Source organism: Symphodus melops (assembly GCF_947650265.1).
Source record: "Symphodus melops genome assembly, chromosome: 18".
Lineage (NCBI taxonomy): Eukaryota > Metazoa > Chordata > Actinopteri > Labriformes > Labridae > Symphodus > Symphodus melops.
The window spans coordinates 14,031,797-14,052,671 of NC_136708.1; the positions used below are offsets into that span (position 1 = coordinate 14,031,797).

Here is a 20,875-nt window from a genome sequence, read left to right on the forward strand (position 1 = left end):
TGTCTGTAGATACAAAAATATCATTTGGCACAAATGTAATTTAAGAGTTGTTCTTCCGTCACTGAGTGTTAAAGCACTCACTGTCGATGGCAGCTTTATATAAAGTGAAGCATAATGCAGGCACATTAGGCCCAGATTAGATCTATTAGTTACTGCTGTGCTGCATGCAAATGGCATGCCCATGGGAGAGCGTAAAATCATTTTAGACTTCAATAAGTTGCAAGCGGTGGCAAGTCTACCAATAATTTGCACAAAGCCCCAGGCAGCAATGACGCTGGGTGCAATTAGGGGGGAAATAAAATTCTACACAGTAAACAAAGGAAAATTGTAAAAAAAAAAAAAAAAAAAAAAAAAAAAAGACTAATTAAAGAGAAGGAACATTGTAGAGTGAGAATGCCTTGTCTTTGATGAGATCTGCTGTTGATTCCTTTAGTAATGTGTGAACATGGGGTGGGGGGAGTGAACATTGCTTTCAACACAGATAAGTGTGCCATTTGTTGGGATCTGACAAGGCAAGAAAAAATGAATTCTGACGTGTCAAAGAAACATTTCTTTATAGTTATCAGTGTCTTCCTGGTTGATGTAATGATTACAGTTCTTTTTTTAAGTTCTTGATTTCAGGAACATGTGCTCACTGGCATTTAACTGAGGACAAATGTTTTTTTAATGGTTATCTTTTACATTCATGGAAAATATTGATGAATATTGATGATTGTTGAAATCATATAGCAAAAGTTACAATTAAGCTTAATCAAAAACGCATATTTTAAGATTGAAGTCCATTATTTGTGAAGAGTGAGTGACATATATACAGTATATATATACATATATACACACACACACACACACACACATACATACATACATACATACATACATACATATATACAGTATATACACGTGTGTGTAGCCTACAGTTTATATAGTAGTATATATAGTTTGTATGCGCCTTTTTTTCTTTTTTCAAATATACATAGACATTTCTTTGTAGTATTTTTACTCAGTAATTTCCCCAACATATTCAAGTTTCAATGAAAACGATCTTCGTCTACAGGTGAGAATATAAAAGGCTTATAAATGAAGGCTTCTCCGTGCCATCTACTTGTGGGCGTGCCGCTGACGATCAACTCGTCATGCGCTCGTTCTGTAACGTTGCCTAAAAGTCCCGCCCCCGTGCTCGTGCTATTGGTGTATGCGATATATACTCTTCTCTGATAAGCTGAAAGAGCTGTCAACCGTCAGCGGGACCGTGTAAACTAGGAAGTTGCAGTAAAAACAGTGATGTGTTGGCATTGTGGAGAAATTTGGAGCAAAGTACAATAAAACTGTCACACTTCTGTCGTCCCGTGCAGATAGGCGTTTCGTAATGCAGAAACACATCTACGAAGCGGCATTTTCTCTCGTTTCTCAGTAACAGTGTAAGTATACTTGTACTGTTGTATTGAGTAAAGGCTGCCTGTACAGTCGACTGAATGGCGTTTGCGATTTCAATGATTCATTACTTTACTAAAAATATGGGGTTCTACAAAAAAATAATATAAAACTGCAAGTGTTAATATCTTGTTCCTCATGTTTGAGACCGCAGATGATATTTAAGGTGCGAATGCATTCAAAGCTACTTTTCTAATTTATTTATAATAATTTGTTGTCTATTATTTATCGTAATAATTGTATACAACGGTGACAGATTTAATACTGTACTTTGAATCGGCCACATTGATAAAACAGTGAGCTATTTCATGAGAGTTGAACACATCAACCCTCAGTTTCTATGTTCTGAAGTCTAATAGGCTAAATCTAAGCTAAACTGTATTCCAATTATGAATACAATTCAAAAACATTCAACATTTCAAAGACAGACTATAAAGGGGTCAAAAGCAATATCATTAGGTGAAAAATGTATTCAGGTCACATCTTAAGGAGAAAAATATAGTTATTAGGTTTATGAGGCCAATGTGGAAGTGCAAAAATCTTCCATTTATTTTGGGTGTGCGCTGAAGAAGCTGTTTTTACAGTAGCCTACAAATGAACATGTTTACAGCCTGGAACCAAAAATAAGATTTTTTTTTTTTTAAATGGCTCCACTTTGACTTTCTGAATGATACAAGATATCCATAGTTATGTGGGTAGCTGACATGATTGACAGATGGGCGCAATGTACAGTAAGGCTTCACCAAGAGCCCTAAAACCTGCATCGGCTCCTGTCCTTATAGGCTGAGACAGGAGTTCCATCATGGCAGCGGCTGCTGATGAGCTTCTGGAGAACACTGTTGTTTACAGTTTACAGTCTATGAATAAAACCTAGCCTGGCCTTATTACTGTGTTAAGTTTATAAACCTGCTACAACAGTTAACACATTCAATGTAATTCCATCTTTTCACTTGATCAGATGCATGGAAAGAAATACTTAAACCCAACACAGAAAAAGCAGCAGCAGTGCACTTGCCTTGCTGATTATGTAGTCATCACTATACCTGTCTTTATACCCAACTGTGGTAAATGCATCACATAGTGCAATTCAGCTGTAGAAATGTCAGCATAGAATCACCACTGATTATGACAACGGCTTTCTTTTCTGGCACTTAAGATTTAACAGTGCAATGATGCTGCATAACCGTAACAATCTGAGCCCGCTGTCTGCGACTGTAAACATTGCAGTTGGACAATATCCCCACTTCCTCTTTTGTTCTCCTCTCTCTTCCTTACATTTGCTGACTCTGAATTCATACCTGGAGAACAATAGCTGTGCATACATCCTCCTCCTGTGCTGGCACTAATCATGTTTGAAGTGTAGCTGAAAACAGTGGGGTTTTTTAAGTCTAAGGTAAAACTCAGACCCCCCCCACCCCCTCCCCCCGAGAAGGTATCAGTCTGCACAAGCAGCCAGCCACGCTTCTTGAACATGCTAATTCAGTCTCTCTCCTCTATTCCCCCAGCTGCACCTCTGATTCCTGTTCTTCTAGGATGCACACAGATACTTTTTACCTTTTTACATTTGCTTTTTTTTTTTTCTTCTCCTTTTTCTTCTTCTTCTTCTCCCCTATGCACACATACTTCTCTCTCTGTCAGGTTTAAACATGTTTTATTAATGACTCTCGCTTCTCATCACAGTAAAAGCAGGTTAAGGACACTGAGTTGTATTTGCCAAAGGTTCCAAGGTTTTTCTTGTGAATCCTGCTAAGGCCTGTCCCTCGACTTATACCGTCTTTTCCCACTATTTTAAACAAAAAGGCTACAATATTGATTGACGCAGTGTGTTGTGAGAGAACCTGTCTGGAATATAAAACACACTCCTCCATAAAAAAAACAAAAACAAAAAAACAAGCATGTTGGATTGCTGCAAGAAACATACACATTGAGTTTCAGCACATTGTTAAGAAAAAAAAACCATGAACTATACAGAAGTGGTTATTGTTTTTGTCTATACATGCACTTAGAAATAAAAGCACTGCACTCGAGAGCAGCTTTTTTTCAGTAACACAAGAGCCATCAGTCACACTTGGATAATTATACGTTAAGCCTAAGGATACTATTTGTATTATTCTGTGCACTTTCCTTTTATACATTCGCTGTGAGCTGTCAGGATAATCAAAGAGAGCTCCTGTTGGGAAGGGAAAGTGCTCGACTGAATGAGATAGAGAGGAAGTGCACATTCTGCCAGTGTTACACACATGGAAGGTGGTGGGAATTAATTAAATCATGTCTTGCAGATGTATGTGAAAGATAAACCATCTGCCTGATCAAAAGTGACTACAGCTTTTCTATATGCGATTGTGTGTTAACTTAAATCCTTCCTGCAGATTTCACAGTTTATCTCGGCCTACAGTCAGATGAGTGCAGCTGTATCTGTAGTTGATTAAATTAGGTGTAACACAGACGCCAGGCTGTGAAGTTTCTCTCTCACTTAAATCAGATTTTTTTAATTTATTTTTTGCTTCACCAGGCTGAAGAAGGAGAATGGGGAAGAAGGATGCCAGTGCAATCAGATTGCCAGTGGATCAGTACCGAAAACAGATTGGTGAGTCTTCATAAATCCTCGTTTGAGTTGAAACGGTCAATCATTGTGTTAAAAAAAAAAGGAGGAGAATCGCCAACTGTTTTTGATGATTAATAATTTTCCTCGATTTCTTTCATATTCCAAGCAGAAATGTCAGACGTTTGTTAACTTCTTTACTATAGTACATCTTATGAAGTCTTTCAGTCGTAATAAATGATTGACGGCTTGATTAAAAAATACTTTCACCCATGTCCTCTCTTATTCACGCCATAAATTACTGATCATAATCAATAGTATGCTATAATTTTCTTCCTAGGATGGTGAAGGGATGACCCTCCCTCCTCCATCTCTGATTGGCTAGTACACACTGACTAAATATACAAGAGTAGTCTTCCATGTCACTGTTTATGACTGATAGACGGGATACTTTAAAAAGACCATTTGGGGTAAACATTCAAGAGTATAGCAACTAGACCACTGATAAAAACCTTTATCCATGTTGGCTCTGCAAAAACTATAATGATCTTAGTTTAGTGTCTTTCAATATTCTATAAAGGCTTTAAAGAAACTAAAATTAGTCAAATTGGATTTGAACAGTGGAGTTTATTACACTTTAAAATGGACAAGCAACATCTAAAGTCCCATTAAAGAAGGACAGTTACTCATCATGCCACATCATTACATCATATCAGAGGCTGTTTTGTCAAACTCTGACGCTCCTCTGTACTTTCCCCCCACTACATGAAAAAGGCCCTAACTAAGGCAATATGTTCGGTATCAATCAAAAGTTTGTTTCCCTTCAGCGTGGCAGCTGTGGTTCTGAAAATCACAGCTCAGATCACATCTTGTTGTTGTTGTTTCTCAAAGGTTGCCGGTGGCAGAGCAAGTGGTATTGAGAAAGTGAAGCAAACACAGATGGAAGCTGGGTTTTCCATATAGGCTCATAGTTTTTACTTAAATCTCAGGAGTGGCCTATTGTGTTCATAGAAATCTACCTCAAATTTTAATTGGACAGAAACGCTGCAAACTGGCAACTTTTTTTCCGCTCATACATTGCACCTTTTTTATACCAATTTCAACATGCTTTTGCAATGGATGGTTTCTTTTTTTTGTTTTTCTTTTCTTAGTCGGGCGCAAGATTGTAGAGATACATCATGTATGTCTTATTTACTCGACATAAAGGGTAAGGGTGCTTTTCATAATGCTTTGTAATGGGTATATACAATCTATATGTTTATATTGGGACTCCAGATGAATCACCTGAGGTTTTCCTTCACCATCTGCACTTGTGTAAAACCTGGCAGGTTAAACCGATAAGGCATAACAAGAACAAGACCAGAAAGTCTTACCTTTGTTGTTTTCCCCTATCCAGTGCTCTTATTCAGCCCATCAGTGTAGACACATGATACAACACAGGTGATAGGGACACCTCTTCCTCCAACTCCTCAATTTGACAGTTTTTACTACATAAAAAAAAAAAAAAAAGATCACACAATTGCAGTGAAGCCCTGTTTAACAGAAGTGGAAAGTCAAAGACAGAGTGGGACGAAAGAGACACTACAGAGGAAGATGAAATGTGGAACAAGCAACACATGGTCATTTGAAATTGAAATTATTTATGGTAGATCATCAGTCGTCTGTTTGAGTGCCTTTGTTGTGTCACATGATCATTAAGTGGTCACTGTTGACCCTCTCCTTTTCAATACCATTATGCAGCACGTTGTTATTAACTGTGACAAGCTGTAGCTGTAGTGCAAAATAAATGTTCTAAAAAAAAATACCAGCATGAGAAGATTGACGATTTTTTTTGAAGGCCTTAATAAAAGTTATTGACACCATGACGACTTCTTGTGCTTCATCCAAATGGTGCCTCTTTTTCGTTAGTATCCTGCGGTCTGCAGATTTGCCTTGCCCTCTCCTCGCCTCCGTGCAAAGAACCCGTCACAAATTTCCCTCCATGTGTCCGGCATGTCCGGTTCCACTTCCATGCACCCTGGCAGACTCCAGCGATCCGCACCATGTGGCTGCTGACGATTTGGCCCGCATACTGCATGGACACAGAAGTAAAGCGAAGTATGAGGAACTGTCAGACACGCTGCCAGTGTGTTGGGCCCAGTTTTCCCAGAGCTCTCAGAGAGAACTGGACAGTGGTCTGTGTGTCCAACCCGAAGTAGTTCTGCATGTAGAGCATATGCACAAAGTCCCCACGGACACAAACATACTCACAGGGAATTCTTCAGCTACTTTATTTTTTGTTTTTTAAACACTCATGTTTGTCTTCTTATATTGTTCATTATCTCATCATTTAATATGGTTCATACTAATTCTCTGAAGTCCTATGAATCTGGATCCAGCAGAGAAAAACAAGCTAAGAATGACGAATACATGAGTTGGTGATGAAGATGTTCGCTTGAAAGACAGAGAAAAATCAAGCCAGCATTAACTGTGACACAAAGAGAAGTCCAGGTTACACGCACATATCATCCTTCTGTGTTCCGGGTTGTAAATGAAGCAAATTATTATTGTAACACTCATCTATCAGTGAAAATCTTCAGAAACACTATATTCGTTAACCCTTTGATTACCATTAGATGGCTGCTGATTATAGCATTAAACAGTTTTTAAGCTAATATTACATTCGGCTAAGTTTATAGCTTTCCTAGTCAATCTTACACAAGAACTGAAACATCCCAAAAGCAGGTAAGCTAGGTATGCTACCGCTAATGGCTAACATTCTTTTTTTCCCCAAACAGCGCCATAACAAAGCTTCCTTGTCTATTCATTCCACAAATAGTGTAATATTAATGTCATTTCACCGTGCGTCACGGTTGTTGTGTCATGCTAGCTAATGTGTTTCCAGAAGGTTTTGGAAGTATAAAATGAGGCCTAATGTCCCTTCATGCTTTTCTATAAACTGTGTTTTCTGTTGCTTTACATTTTAAGGACAATAGAAATACACTTTGTCAGATTTCCTGTATCGGTGACATTTATAATAAGAATCACAGCAGTACAACATGAAAATAGCATTTCTTGTTACCATCCTTTATGTGACTAAAGAGTAATATTGTGCTCCTTTAAATATGGGTCAATGGTCATCTCTTTGCTATTCTTAGAAGATTGGATCTTCAACAGTATACATTTACTCTGCTTGTTTACAGAATCAAACCATGCACACCCTTCCTTATCACTCCTCTCTTACCAGCTAATTTTTACTTTATTCTTGCCCACAACTATTCCAGATGGATATGACTCCTTCTTTCCCCTTCTCCTCCCGTGCTTCTTCCCTCCTTCCCTTTCATGTAAAGTAGGCTTAATTGAATAGGAGGATAAATTCTGCGTTTCATCCACAAATGAGACAATAATGAAGCTGACTGGGCTCATTGGTCTCCATTTCAAACTTAGCTGTATCTCATCCTATAAGGACCTTGTGTTTTCTTTTCTATCTGCTAAATTAAGTATAAATTATTTGAATTAAATACCTAATCTCAATTGAAATGCAAGCTAACCGAATGCTTATTCTAAATTTAAATCTGAACGACTACGCTGAAATATAAAGAAAGAATTTGCCGATTTTGTCAACAGAATGTCTAAAATGGTTCTCATAAATTAAGAAACACACACCCACCTACACACACACACACCTATATACACACACACACACACACACACACACACACACACACACACACACACACACACACACACACACACACACACACACACACACACACACACACACACACACAGACTTCAGCAGGCTGTTGCCTTTCCAACCTATTGTTAGCAAAGTTCCTCTTCTTGCTGTGTTGGTTCTAATTAGACCAAGACAGCCGGCTCTGCCTCATGTGCAGCACATACACACACATGCTTTGCCAGGTGGCTGCTTTGCCCCACAAGACCCTAACCCGCCGAGAGTTGAGCCCATGTGAAGTAAAGGCAGCCCAGGTGGACTTTGTGCACCTCTGACCAGAAGCACTCTTCTGGTTTTATATTTTTGGTTTCATAACGCTGTAAAAGCATTTTGACTGCATGTACATTTAAATGCTTCATTTATTCTGTTTTTGAACATATTTAATGAACATAGCAACAAACAAAGTGAAAGAGTCCATGTGATGAACTGATCATCACTTGTCACCCTTTATACTATAACTGTTGGGAACATAAACGTTTAGCACTCCAAGGAGGGCACACCTGAGAGACTGCTCTTCATCCATTATCCTGGAACTCTTTCCATTCGGGCAGCAATTTATGAAAATATGTAAATGGAAGCTTTTTAATCATTTGATTGATTTTTCCATCCTAGGTAAACAGGACTACAAGAAGACAAAGTCAGTCCTAAAGGCCACACGGCTGAAAGCTGAAGCAAAGAAGACTTCCTCTGGATTCAAGGTGACACTGCGCTGAATCTCTTTAGGACTTAGAAAATCTACACGTCTTCCACTATTCCTACTCCCATGTCTGTCCTCAGCCCATCTGTGATTGTGCTTTACCGTCTGCCAACAATCTCCTTTCCATGTGTCTGCCTGTTCAAAAGAGTGTCTCACCAGATCACTTTTCATGTCCCACTCTCTCTTACACCTTACTGTAGATCTTTAGGGAACATCAACATAGATGAAATGATGTGATGAAGCCAACTGCCTAAAACTACCATTTGGGAATGAGGAGGTGGAAGAGTCCTCTGTAGAACTTTGGATTGTTCCATTCCAAGTCTACAAAAGAAAGACGTTTCTTATTGTTTCAGAGGAGAGGCACAGAAGAGTCTCTGAACACATATTAACATATAAAAAGCAAAGAAGATGAGGACTGACTGAAACATAGTTGTGTAGAATAACAGTAAAGAGAGGTGAGTGTGTTAACAACAGCATCTCTGTCCTGTGCACTGTCACACTGCAGCAAATACAAGGCAAAGATGGATGACTCCCAAGTTCATCACACTGGCAAATTTGGCTGAGCTGTAAATGCTTCTCCTCACACAGTGGGCTAACCAATGAACAGTGTGACTACCAGGTTTCTCATCGGCGTAACACCATGCCATTGGGGGGAAAAAGCCATTTGTCATTTGTTTGGCGTTGTTGCTGATCTCATGCGGTTACAGAAGGTTTTGTTGGATTTTTTTTTTTTTTTTTGTGAAAGATTTAAAATGTGAACTAGGCTGTTAAAAATATAATTAAACATAGACATGGTTTTTTTTTTGTTTATTTTCCTTCATGGTATTGAAAATTGGTTATGTTCACAGTACAGCAAAAGCCAAAAGTCTTCACTTCCTCATTAAGCGTGAGTTGGCTCGTAGTACGTAGACATGAACAAATCATAGTGAGGATTAAACACTGGGTGAAATGGTCAGGTTTTAAAATATGCATCTCTTAGACACGCAAGGCCTCATTAAGCACGTCTTTAATCCAATTAGATTAGTCCATATCTTGAAATATTGATATTGCTTATGAATAATTCAGGGTTTTCACGCCCAAGACGAGGGGGAATTTTCTGAGGTCGGATTAAAAATACCTCTGGGACGAGTATATTAAACTGACTTAGACCCTTTGGCCTCGAGTTCGATTGAAATTCAGCCCAAGTGTAATGGATATTTGGTCACGCTTGCTTTCCCATCGGGTCCCTTTAGCGATGTATAAAGTTGTGATTTTTATGCAGCTCTGTGATGCCAGTAAAAGCTTCCCCTCTCAGTGTTAACAGTTAACAGCAATGATTTAGTTCCAGTTTTTATTCTACCTCTTTCTTCCTCCTTTTTGCTCCCTTCCGTCTTCTCTTTCTTTCTTTCTTTCTTCTTCTCCTCCTCTTCGTCTTTCACCACGTCCCTGGTTGGGATGCTGCTCTATGATGCAGCTGGTGACTCAGAAGGGCCGGCAGACTGCGGGCACACAGAGTCTGGCAGCTGCCAGGGCAGGCTGTCTTGGGTCTGTCTTAGTTGCAGGGCAGTCTGGGTAAGTTGGCAGAGGAAAGGGATGGAGACGCACAAAATGAGAACGTGAAAGAGGGAGAACTTCTGTTCGAGCAGCAGTGATCACAAAACTGAAACCTCAAACGTGTCGGAAATCGCATGTTGAGTCGTGGCGTGTTAACAGAGGGAGCTCGTTGCTGCCTAAGTGCAAGTGTCGACACCTTTTCCCGCCCAGCTGTGACAGACTCTGGATAGCACGGAGGTCACCGCAGCAGAGATGTCAGGAAAGTCGGCTGCAGTCTCAGCTCAGTTTGCCAGGAGGAGAAGAAGAAGTAACTCCAGCACACGAGCCTGGAGCACAGGAAACAAGCCTGCTGCCTTTTCTAATTGGCACAACCGCCTTCTGTTCGGTTCTGCATTGTTTTCCCTCGGTCTTATTAAGTCGCTGAATCTGGAAAGTTTAGAAAGATCGCTTATAGAACTGGCAGAGTGTGGAGGATACAAATAATGACTCTGGGTATCTTCCAGCTGTCCCTTCTGAATGTATGTTGGGCTGGATATCTTTTTTTTTTTTTTTAACACCTCAAGTGTCTTTTGTGATTGCTCCCAGTCACACTTTGACACTACACCATCAGTAATGCTAATACAAATCTCAGTAAACATGATGAGTATTGGAAAGCGGTTTGACGAAAACAAGGTGTTTTTAGATTGATATTAGATTGAAAATCACTTCTGACTGCCACGAATCGCAAACACAAAATGAGGACCAGCGTTCCTGAAATCCGACTTACAACGCGACTCCATGGTTGATTGGTTGTTGCCGTGACTTGACATGCTCACCATTGGTTGTGGACGTTACCTGCCGCCCACGTTGACAAACTGAATCACTGCCGCTTACACACACAAACACAAAACCCACACACACACACACATGCGCAGACAAAACAACCCTAGGAGGAGAATAAAAGCCACACCAGATGAGGGGGAAGTCTGCTGAGTGTTGGCCTGTCGCCAGGGTGACAGGGGCCTTGCTCCCAGCATGCCGAGTGTGCTGCAGCTGCCGCTGGTGCTGAGAGCCACATGATGAAGATGATGATGTACTTTGGGCCCAATCCAGAGGTCTCCATCAGAATGTGGGCAGAGAGGCTGTGCATTTCTGTCTCTCTGTGTGTGTGTGTGTGTGTGTGTGTGTGTGTGTGTGTGTGTGTGTGTGTGTGTGTGTGCGTGTGTGCGTACGTAAGCACGTGTAACGGTGTTTGCGAGGCGAGGCAGGAGTCAACACAGTGGGCATCTCTTCTCGAAAAACAATGATCTCAATCAAGTGCAGGTGCTTCCTACATCGCAGAGTGTTTACACCAAACCCCTCCAGCTTGTTTTCGGAGACGAATCGCTCTAACCAGCTGTTGTCTTTCTCTCAGAAACATAAAGCCAAGGAAGAAGGCAGAACGCGGTGTCACCGGTCCTTTTCTCTAAGCTTTTGACTCAACCTGCGGCGGAGGCAAAAAAAACACACCTTTCTCTGCATTATCATCAGCAGAATGACAAACACTCGTCTTTGTCTTGTTTTGCAAAGTCTAAAGAGCAAAAGAGAACGCTGAAAACAATCAAGCCGCCGTGATTTGATAACAGTTTCTCTTCTTGTCTCCAAGGCCTGGGAGAAATAGAAAAGTGAATCAAGCAGTACGAGCCTGGCGGTTAATATATGAAACTAAAGTGCATGAAATTTAAAAGTTTTCCAATTAAGCGGGGACTTAAAGCTGTTTGGAGGCTGCCGGGATGCAGATAAACGTGGGCCGAGGCTAATGAAGACCAATGCTGCTGATGACTAGGCACTACAACTTGTACACAGATAGCTGCGGATGCTGTGACGGCTTTTAATTGTCCCTTCGTCAGAGAAGAATTATTATTAGCCACCCGCCACCCGTCTATGTGCCGAGCCTTATCTCTTTATTGTTTTCTCTCTCTCTCTCTCTCTCTCTCTCTCTCTCTCTCTCTCTCTCTCTCTCTCTCTCTCTCTCTCTCTCTCTCTCTCTCTCTCTCTCTCTCTCTCTCTCTCTCTCTCTCTCTCTCTCTCTCTCTCTCTCTCTCTCTCTCTCTCTCTCTCTCTCTCTCTCTTTTCTCTAGGCAGTTTGGCTCTTGGGTAGACTGAAGTCTGCAGTCTCTGTATGTATGTACAGTACGTGTGTGGGTGTTTGCTTTGCAGAGCAATTACTGATGCTCTCTTGACTTGTCTTTTTTTTTTTTTCTTTATGGTTACTGTTTTTCTACTTACATCCATCTTGTTTTTCTATGTTTCATCTTGTGTGCTGCTTTGCTTGTTTGTCATTCCCCCCACAGTCACCTTGACTCACCTCTGCCTGTCACTCATGTAGAGACACACATACTGAGTCAGTTTTTAAGGGCGATGAAGATCTGCTTAAATCAGAAACACATTCTAAAAAATGTTTTGTTTTTTTCTCCATGTGGCCCAGTTTGCATCCAAAAAGCTAATTTCCAAAATAACATACAAATGAAATATCTTTTTTTTCTTTCTTTTTTTTTCTCTTTTCAATAACCTCTAATCAGCCTGTACTCGGCACTCTTTTAAAGCTCTCCAAGCTCTCCAGTGTTGATTAGAAAGTTTGGTGCTAATTAGTTCTCTTGATAAAGAATAACTGGCATTGTTCAATACTCTGAGTGGCCCTAATGAAACTCCAGCTGATGAAGATTGTAATCGAGCGCCACGTAATGAACAAGCGCTCTAAAGTCCCATTTTCAAGTTGAATGCCACTCTTCTGGAAAGCCTCAATTTGTCTGACTATTAGCCAACAGAAAATACAAAAATAGAGAGAGTTAAGGCATTTTGTTGAAGAAAGTTTAACTTCTCTGTGGAAAAAAAAATAGCAGGGGAACTGTAGAAGAGATTGAAACGCTGCAGTTTTAAAAGTAGTTTACAGACTATTAAAGGAAAGTTACTAAACCACCATTTTCTGTGTTTTTTTACTTCTAGTTCAAAACTCACAATGATTATTTTAGAGCTTTAAAAAAGCTTTAAAATGATCATTGTGAGTTGTGAATGTTGATATCATACAAACCTGTGTCTTCTACAGGAGCATATTCCATCGTTTGACAAACATGTAGCTGGTGGTAAGTCAACCTTAGATAGTTTTCACAATGTGCCTCACAATTTTGTTATTTTTTAAAAAAATTTTTTACTTCCAGAACCCCGCTGTAATAAAATAAAAATAATTCAAAAGATGCCTAAGACATTTAGACACTTTATTGCTGTTAAGAATACATATATTCTTCAGCTTTAACTTTATTATGTTACAAGAAGTTTTTTAATAGCTCAAATTAAAATGTGATTATTGCAACGTTTGTCCTCAAAAGCAAACTCGCAAATTACAGATTTAATATTTAATGTTTACTGAATAAAAGAGGCTCATCAACTTTATATTCTTAGACACAAAGTCAAAGTGGGTTGAAGTCCATGAGGACTGCAGCACATTTAGATGAAAAGAAATGTGATAGGGACCTGGCAAATATAGATTTAAAAGCTCTGATAGATCACAATAAGAAAACATTCAAACAAAGTGGAGCTGCTATTTTCCATGCAGACATTTAAGAGAAGAGGAAGATTCTCTTTGTTCTATGAATAAGAGAACACATCATCGCAAAAATAAACATCTTTCTTAAAATTGTCTCTTTCCTTTTTCAGGATGCGTTCCTGGTCATCGCTGCAATCCTGTTCTTTGTCCTCTGCGTCTACGCCTTCTTCTACCTTAACCTGAGCACAGAGATCAACCTGGATGTGGATGTGGATTAATGATGGTTGGTCACTGGGCCGACACCACTCTGGTTTCATACCTGAGTTTGAGAATGGATGAAGAATGACTTTTCTCATGAAGCCCCCGACTACGCATCGAGGTTGGTCCACACAATCTTTCAACCTTCAAAAAAAAGAAACCCTCTTTTGGTAACACACCGACAATGAGCTGTCTCCTCAGAAGAAACGACACAATGAAACCAACAACTGAATGTCGAGCTGTTTGTCAAGGTGCATTGTTTCGTAACAAGAGTCTTCATTTTGATTTACTTCTTCTTTCGTGCTTTGAATATGAGATGAATCTACGACCGATCATTTTATACTCACTCTTAATATTCTATAGTTTTACATCCAGGAATATGGAGTTTTTCCAATAGCAAGAAAACAAACAAAATACCTCTGACAGAGGCAGACATGCAGAATGAGGTATGAAAGACAACAGTGTTTTTGTTTGTTTGTTTTTTTCCAACACTACCAATTAAAGTAATATGGCTGCAACTTAAAAACAGCAATTTAAGAGCGAGCAATAGAATAGAACAGAGTGTCTTTATTGTCATTATACAATTGTAAAACAACATTAAAGACAGATTTTGGGCCAATTATCATGACAGAAAACAAACCATGCTTTTCCAGCAGTGTGATATTAGGAAAAGCTACGAAAGTCTTATTGATTATGTTAGTGTTGTTTTTTTTTTTTTTTCGAATAATACTGTTATTTTGATTTGATTTTTGTTTATTTAGCACATACAGAGGAGTGCAAGGAGGGGAACAAAGCCAAATGAGCCTTATAGTATACTATACTTTACTATACTATACGTATCAGGTGGGCACTTTGTTTGGCAAGTCTCTTATAAGAATACCTGTCTATAAGAGACAACATCTGTAGATAAATGATAACGTCTTATTTAATTCTCAGTCTACATCTGAAGGTTGAAGCTCTGCTTCTCTTTCACTGAAAAAGTCAGCGACAGTCGGATCTGTGCTGCTCGGCATCATATAGTGATCCACTGCCCTGTTTGAGAACTGCTCATGCTCGTATACACATTAATCCTGCCTGAGACCACCACTTCAAGCAGACTTGGACACTGTACCTGAGTACGGTGTGTCTGGGTTCACACTGATCAAATTAACAGGGACTACGTGGGTCTAGGTTCCGTACTAGGTTCCGGGCCGCTATACACTATGAAACCCTGCCTAAAATTCTGTTGAAGAAAAATCTCCATCCAATGAAGAAAAAGAGCCTCTTTTCACTCAAGTCTTCCAAACTCCGGTCGAAGCGATGCTCTTGTTTAATCGTATTCTGTGCCGTCCTGTCTCACTGTTGTCTCCACTAATAGAAAAAATGTAAATCTCCTGCTGAACCTCTTGTCGCATTGAGGCAAACACTCTCCTCACATTCCAGTGCACAAACCTCTCCTGGTGGATATCTGCAGATCAGTAAAGTGTGAGATTAGAATCCACAAAGCCCTCGCCCTGATTGAACATGTGTGCAGAATACAGAACAACACATTCTACCTTCCGCACATACATGCGGCACGGAGGCGGGATTAGCATCACAAATAAGATCCTGCTCTTTCATTTGAATGGAAATGACAGAGACGAGCAATGACTGAATAGAAGTGAGGCTGCATGTTTCTCTTAAGGAACACCTTGATCCTTTTTTTCTTCATGTCAGATGTGTGTCTTGTTTGTGATGCGTCTTAAGATATACAAAGGTTTGTCGACGCCTCTTTGTTCCACTGTTTATTCTTTGTGCTGCTGGGTGCAAGGACTGACCTTCCATTTACCATATTAGTCCAAAGAGAGATTCTTTGTCAGCAGCAGAGTGCGGCATCAAGGGCTTTTTAGTAAGTCCATTTTCAGTTTTTTTTCTCTTTCAAATTGCTTCTTTTTTTAATGTCTTTTTTCATGTTTTTTCTAAAATATACATGACATCAGATATTTTGTTTCAAAGTCATTTATTGAATTGATTTGCTTTGACTTTTTTTTATATTACTGCAATAAAATACCAAATACACTACAAACCTCGTGGTGGTCTTCCATTCTTAAGATATGTCTATTTTCTTTTTTTTTTCTCTCCCATCTCTCTTTCTAAAACAAGTCTTATCACTGTGTCTGTCTGTTTTCTCTAGTTGACCAAAATAATACCACAGATATACATTTACTTTTCAGTCTCTACTTTTTTCCTTCCTTCCTTTCTCCCATGACCTCCTGATCCTCATCCAAGGAGCCATTACAAGAAGTAGTATGCAGCTTTTATCTGCCTATGGACCTATTAGACCTTCATACATGACACCTTGTGTGTTAAAGGTCACCAATACCCAACCAGGATAGATTTCACATCAGTACAACCTATTTACTCTGACCCCAATTTGCTACCTTTGACAATAAAGTTATGTTGAGTGCTGTTGATGAATTGGTTTGTCGGTACTGGTATATAGCCCATTCATGGTTTACTTTGAAAATCCAAACCATGGCCGTCTGTTAAAGAGTGATAAATGATCCATGTGTTTTATTAAATATGTCAAGTGTGAACCAAGATGCATTTGTAACGACCTTGCTTTTGAACATAGCAGCTGATCAGTCCTTGTATATTTTAAAGATCACACATGACTTAGTCTTTACGATGGGTAATGCGTTTTCCAACCCCTAAAAGTCGTTACTTTGTGTCTTAAAAATTAATGAATACAAAAACGATTGTGTCGGTTTACTTTTATGAGGTGTAAGCTCACCATTATTTCTCTCGGATCGCGCCAGTGCCAACGCTATAAACTGAAGTGCATCTATCAGTAATGGCTTATTAAATTGTATTGACCATAGTGATATGTTCGTGGGCCATGGCCTTTCCATTGTTAGGAACGAGACTGCTCGTGTGTCAGCGAATGTAACTGTAAAGACGAAGACAAAATGGCAGTTAAACCGCAACAATGTCAAAAAGGACACAAGCATGACATCAGGAAGAGTTGTGTGACGCATCTCTGCTAAATGACGGCATCTCACCGACTTCTTTGGAGTCCAACACATGAAAATTAATCAGGCGCTATCGCAGCACGAGCGTTGAACACGACCTTAGCGGCGTTCCACAGGCGCACTGAAGCTTCACCTACCGTCCTGTGACGAATGAGCTCAACGCTGTGCGCCCAAAACCTGCTCATTAGTCATGCAGGGTATGTCACCAAGAGTAATTATACTTAGCCCTAAACCTGCATATGCAACAACACACACGTGTGTAATGTGAATAATGCTTCACTTTCCCACACTTTAGGCTGTAGGGAACATTCTCCTACATGTACGACTGTTTACAGAGACATGAATCATAATTATGACTGCTGCTGAACCCGACTCTGCACGTTTGGAGAATGCAAAGTTTGGCTCTCATGGCTCTTGCTTTAGACATAAACAAACATGTGCATTTTGTCACTTCTTCTGTCCTTACAATGACGTCATGTGAACAGATATGCATGTTGACCTCTGTGGGTTTCTGTTTATTTTCTTGAAATGGCGTTTACCCCCCCCCCCCCCCCATTAGTGCCATTTTTATGTGCCTTTGTGCTTGTCTGTGTGAGTTATTGCAAAGGGCTTATGTAGCTGCCTCTCTCTTGTATATGTGTGTGAGAGTGTACGTGTGTAGGCTCAGTATTCAACAGCGTGCCTGTGGCCATGCTTCAGTGGAGCGCTCAGTCTCTCTGACGGACCAGTGAGAAGTGAGGAGGGTCAGTCCCGCCAGGAGCTCATTTAGTCCCTATCTCTATCACACACACACATACACACCTACACACTCTAAGTCTGTCTGACAGTGAGGCTCACCCCCCCCCCCCCCCACACACACACACGCACATTTCCTACCTCTCTGTCACACAAACTGGTGCACACAAACACACACTGCTTTGCTCCCATTAGGGAGATACAGTGAGCAGACAGGAGCAATGATGCATGTCACAGAGCACCACTGCTGGTCTCACACGTAACGTCTCCTCCCTCTTTCTCTCTCCCAACCTCACCTTATTTTCATTCTCCCTCATTTTCATTGATTTGCTGCAGTGCTGAATGTCTTTCACTGCGTCGGCTTGTTTGTTAAAAATTGAAAACGTGGAGAGTGTGTACCGGGTGAGATACAGACATGTCGAGACGGTTGAACATGACGGCGACGATTTCTTGAAAGTCGAATTTAAAACTCGTAACTCCATATCTTACAACCCTAATATTATCTTAGAATGTCGTTGTATGGTGCAATTATGTGGGTGTACATTTGCTCGTTTCTTGTGTGTCTGATCTGAATGCATTAGTAGGATTGCACTGCGCTGTGGATTAGAAACTCCCCTGTGCTTTGTGAGGTGTGTGGTAATGCCAGACTTAGCGGATTCTGCTGCGAATCAGATCCTCCCTTCGCCTTCTTAATCCCTGATGCGCTGCCTAATGACACAGAGAGCGGAGAACTCAGCGGGAGAGCCGAGAAAGGCAGCGAAGGCAGAAGGAAAGTGACAGAAAAGTTGCAAAGACTCAGAAGTTGTCTGAGGTCTGTTGGAAACTTAGTTTAACTGTCTGAAACTTAAGACAACTGTCAGTTGTACCTATGGTGTTAACAATATTTGGGATTCAAAGGAAATGTTCCTGCGCTGGCTTTCCTTTGTGAGCGTGTTTACAATCGCTGCTCCTACAATGCGTGCGTTATGAGCAGATAGGACAGGTGCACGACAGGTGTGCTCTCTGATACCAATCCCTCTCCATTTGCCTGTCTGTCCCTCCATGTTTGCACACACTCATTGTGTTCTTCATTGAGGAACACCTGGGCGCTGCTGTACCTGGGCTTGTTGCCCAGTCTTCTGTCAGAAAGAGACACACACACACACACACACACACACACACACACACACACACCACACACACACACACACACACACACACACACATAGACAGAAACTGGAACTCAGCCAGTTCCTGTTACTGGCTAAAGCAGGAAGCAGCAGCTGACATCCTATCCCTCAGATCCCAGGAGATTTAACACCCAGAGTAAACCATCCAAGTGGGAGCCACTTGAGACTGACTCACCTGAGAATCTGGCCTCTTGTACACATCAGTTAACTCGAGAGGGAGCGCAGCGAGGACTCTGATTGCACATTGAGCTTATAGGAATTGTGCTCTTGTGTTTGATTCTCTAAGGTTCCTTGTTTTGGGTGTACATTTGTTGGGGGGTTTTTTTCTCTCTAAGATTTCTGAGCTGCGTATATAAGCTTCACTTGACTAGTCTGTTTTGTTGAGTGTGACCCTATCACACAATAGATTTTGAGCAAGACAATCACACAGGGCGCAGATGGCCAAGCATTTCGGTTGGGCCCCATGTAGGAGGCTGTAGTCCTTCAAGTGGGCAGCCTGGTTTCGAGTCGAGCCCGTGAATTCTTTCAAACCATGTCCTTTTTCTCTCTCTCTCTCTCTCTCTCTCTCTCTCTCTCTCTCTCTCTCTCTCTCTCTCTCTCTCTCTCTCTCTCTCTCTCTCTCTCTCTCTCTCTCTCTCTCTCCTCCCCTGCCTCCCACTATCCTATCAAATAAATTGAAATAGCCAAAAGAAGAATCTCAAAAACAAAAGAAAAATACATACAATCCTGTCATTGTGATTTATTTGCTTGGATACCTTAAAAGAGTCTTGAAACTGTCCCAGAATTATGATACCAATTGAGGAAAAAGAAACCTCCAGGATACAGAGCGTTGTTGCTGTGCTTTCCACAATGGTCTGCTCGGCCATGCACTAGTGAGCGTGGGATTACCTGAGGGAATTACACAAGCAGGTTGTCTTCAGGTTCTCCTGGTTTCTTGTCTTATTGCAGGAGGAAGTAAGGAGATTCTCTCCTCTCTCTTTCTCTTTGAGTCACTGTTCCAGAGAGTAGGCAGGCACTGATCAGTGAGTGCACTCAAGTAGAAATAAGGCTCACTTAATTGTTTCCCAACCTTCATAGTCTTTCATTTCTATTTAGTTTAAGAAAGTTCATCAATTAAAGCACGTTGTTTTAGAACATTTATTGGTATTATTTGACTTTTTGAATCGGTATTTTAGCTGCTAAATGCTTTAGATTTACTACCTCACTAAAGATTTCAGAATCTTGTTATGGTATCCATCGCCATTTTCAATGTGTCTTCCCCAAACTCCGATATTTTCCGTTCTATTTCCAAGAAATATTATGGTGAAAGCCAAAATTTTAAACTTGGAGTTACAAAATAAGGGTTCAAAAAGCAAATGGTTATGTCACAGTGGCTATGTCCACTTAATATATAGAGTCTATCTTTGGAACCCTTTGTCAATGCAAATGGCTTCCCAGTAAACTGAACGAGTTTACTGACACTAAAGCAATGTGAAATTAAGAGAAGTTGCGAGCTGTTTACGACAAGCAGTTCTCTTTATTTTTAAATTGATTATTGCAATGTGGAAAATCAAGAGTCATCATTTAAAAATGAAGACAGAATTCTCTTTGTGTTGCTTGTTTCAAGCTATCTCTAAGAGCAGATGATAAACAATTAGCCATTCTTCCATATTCCCGTTTTAAAGGGTCAGGGTGTGACCTGGGCAGGATACCAAACCACAAAGGAACAACACATTAGCAGAGTATCCCTCATAATTAGCCCTGATATATTTAACTGGCTATAGCAGCAGTCGTGTTTTGGAAACAGCGACAATGGCAGATGATACATGGTTCAGGACGATGCTGGTCATCAATCTCTCTGTTCACCTCTCCATCTTGTTTCCTTTTCCCCCTCTTTGTGGGTGAAACGAACCGAAACAGACATCACATGACACTGGTGTAACGAGCCAGAATGCAGTCTCAGTATTTCAGGGAACACTGCTGCTTGTACTGTAGCAATTGTGTGTCCTTGTCTTTTTTTTTTGTATTGTGCATAGTGATTACTTTCCATTCTTTACCCGAGAGAGTGATCCTCTTGGGAATGTGAAAACTTTTGGATGAAAGCACAAGAGACAGAACAGCTTCTTTGAATGTTTTTCAGGTAGAAAGATGTGGCTGTACACTGTCTTTGATTTAAAAGTCAGAACCACTGGACTTATACCCAAGGGGCACCCACACACATGCTCTCTCTTTCTCTAGTTTCTAGTCCCACAATTACACACTGCCCTCTCTATAAACGCTCCACTGTCCACTCTCTGTCTCTTTCTTGTCCCCTTAAGCCAGAG

General features: G+C 40.5%; 1 protein-coding gene across 1 annotated transcript; it reads left to right on the forward strand.

The window, feature by feature from the left end:
• The first annotated feature begins 1,243 nt into the window (after window positions 1-1,243).
• On the forward strand, window positions 1,244-15,722 carry triqk (triple QxxK/R motif containing). Its single transcript, XM_079367846.1, has 4 exons — window positions 1,244-1,418; window positions 3,944-4,018; window positions 8,301-8,386; window positions 13,591-15,722. The coding sequence occupies exons 2-4, from the start codon at window positions 3,958-3,960 to the stop codon at window positions 13,696-13,698; spliced, it is 255 nt and encodes an 84-aa protein (XP_079223972.1). The 5' UTR covers window positions 1,244-1,418; window positions 3,944-3,957; the 3' UTR covers window positions 13,699-15,722.
• The last annotated feature ends 5,153 nt before the right edge of the window (window positions 15,723-20,875 follow it).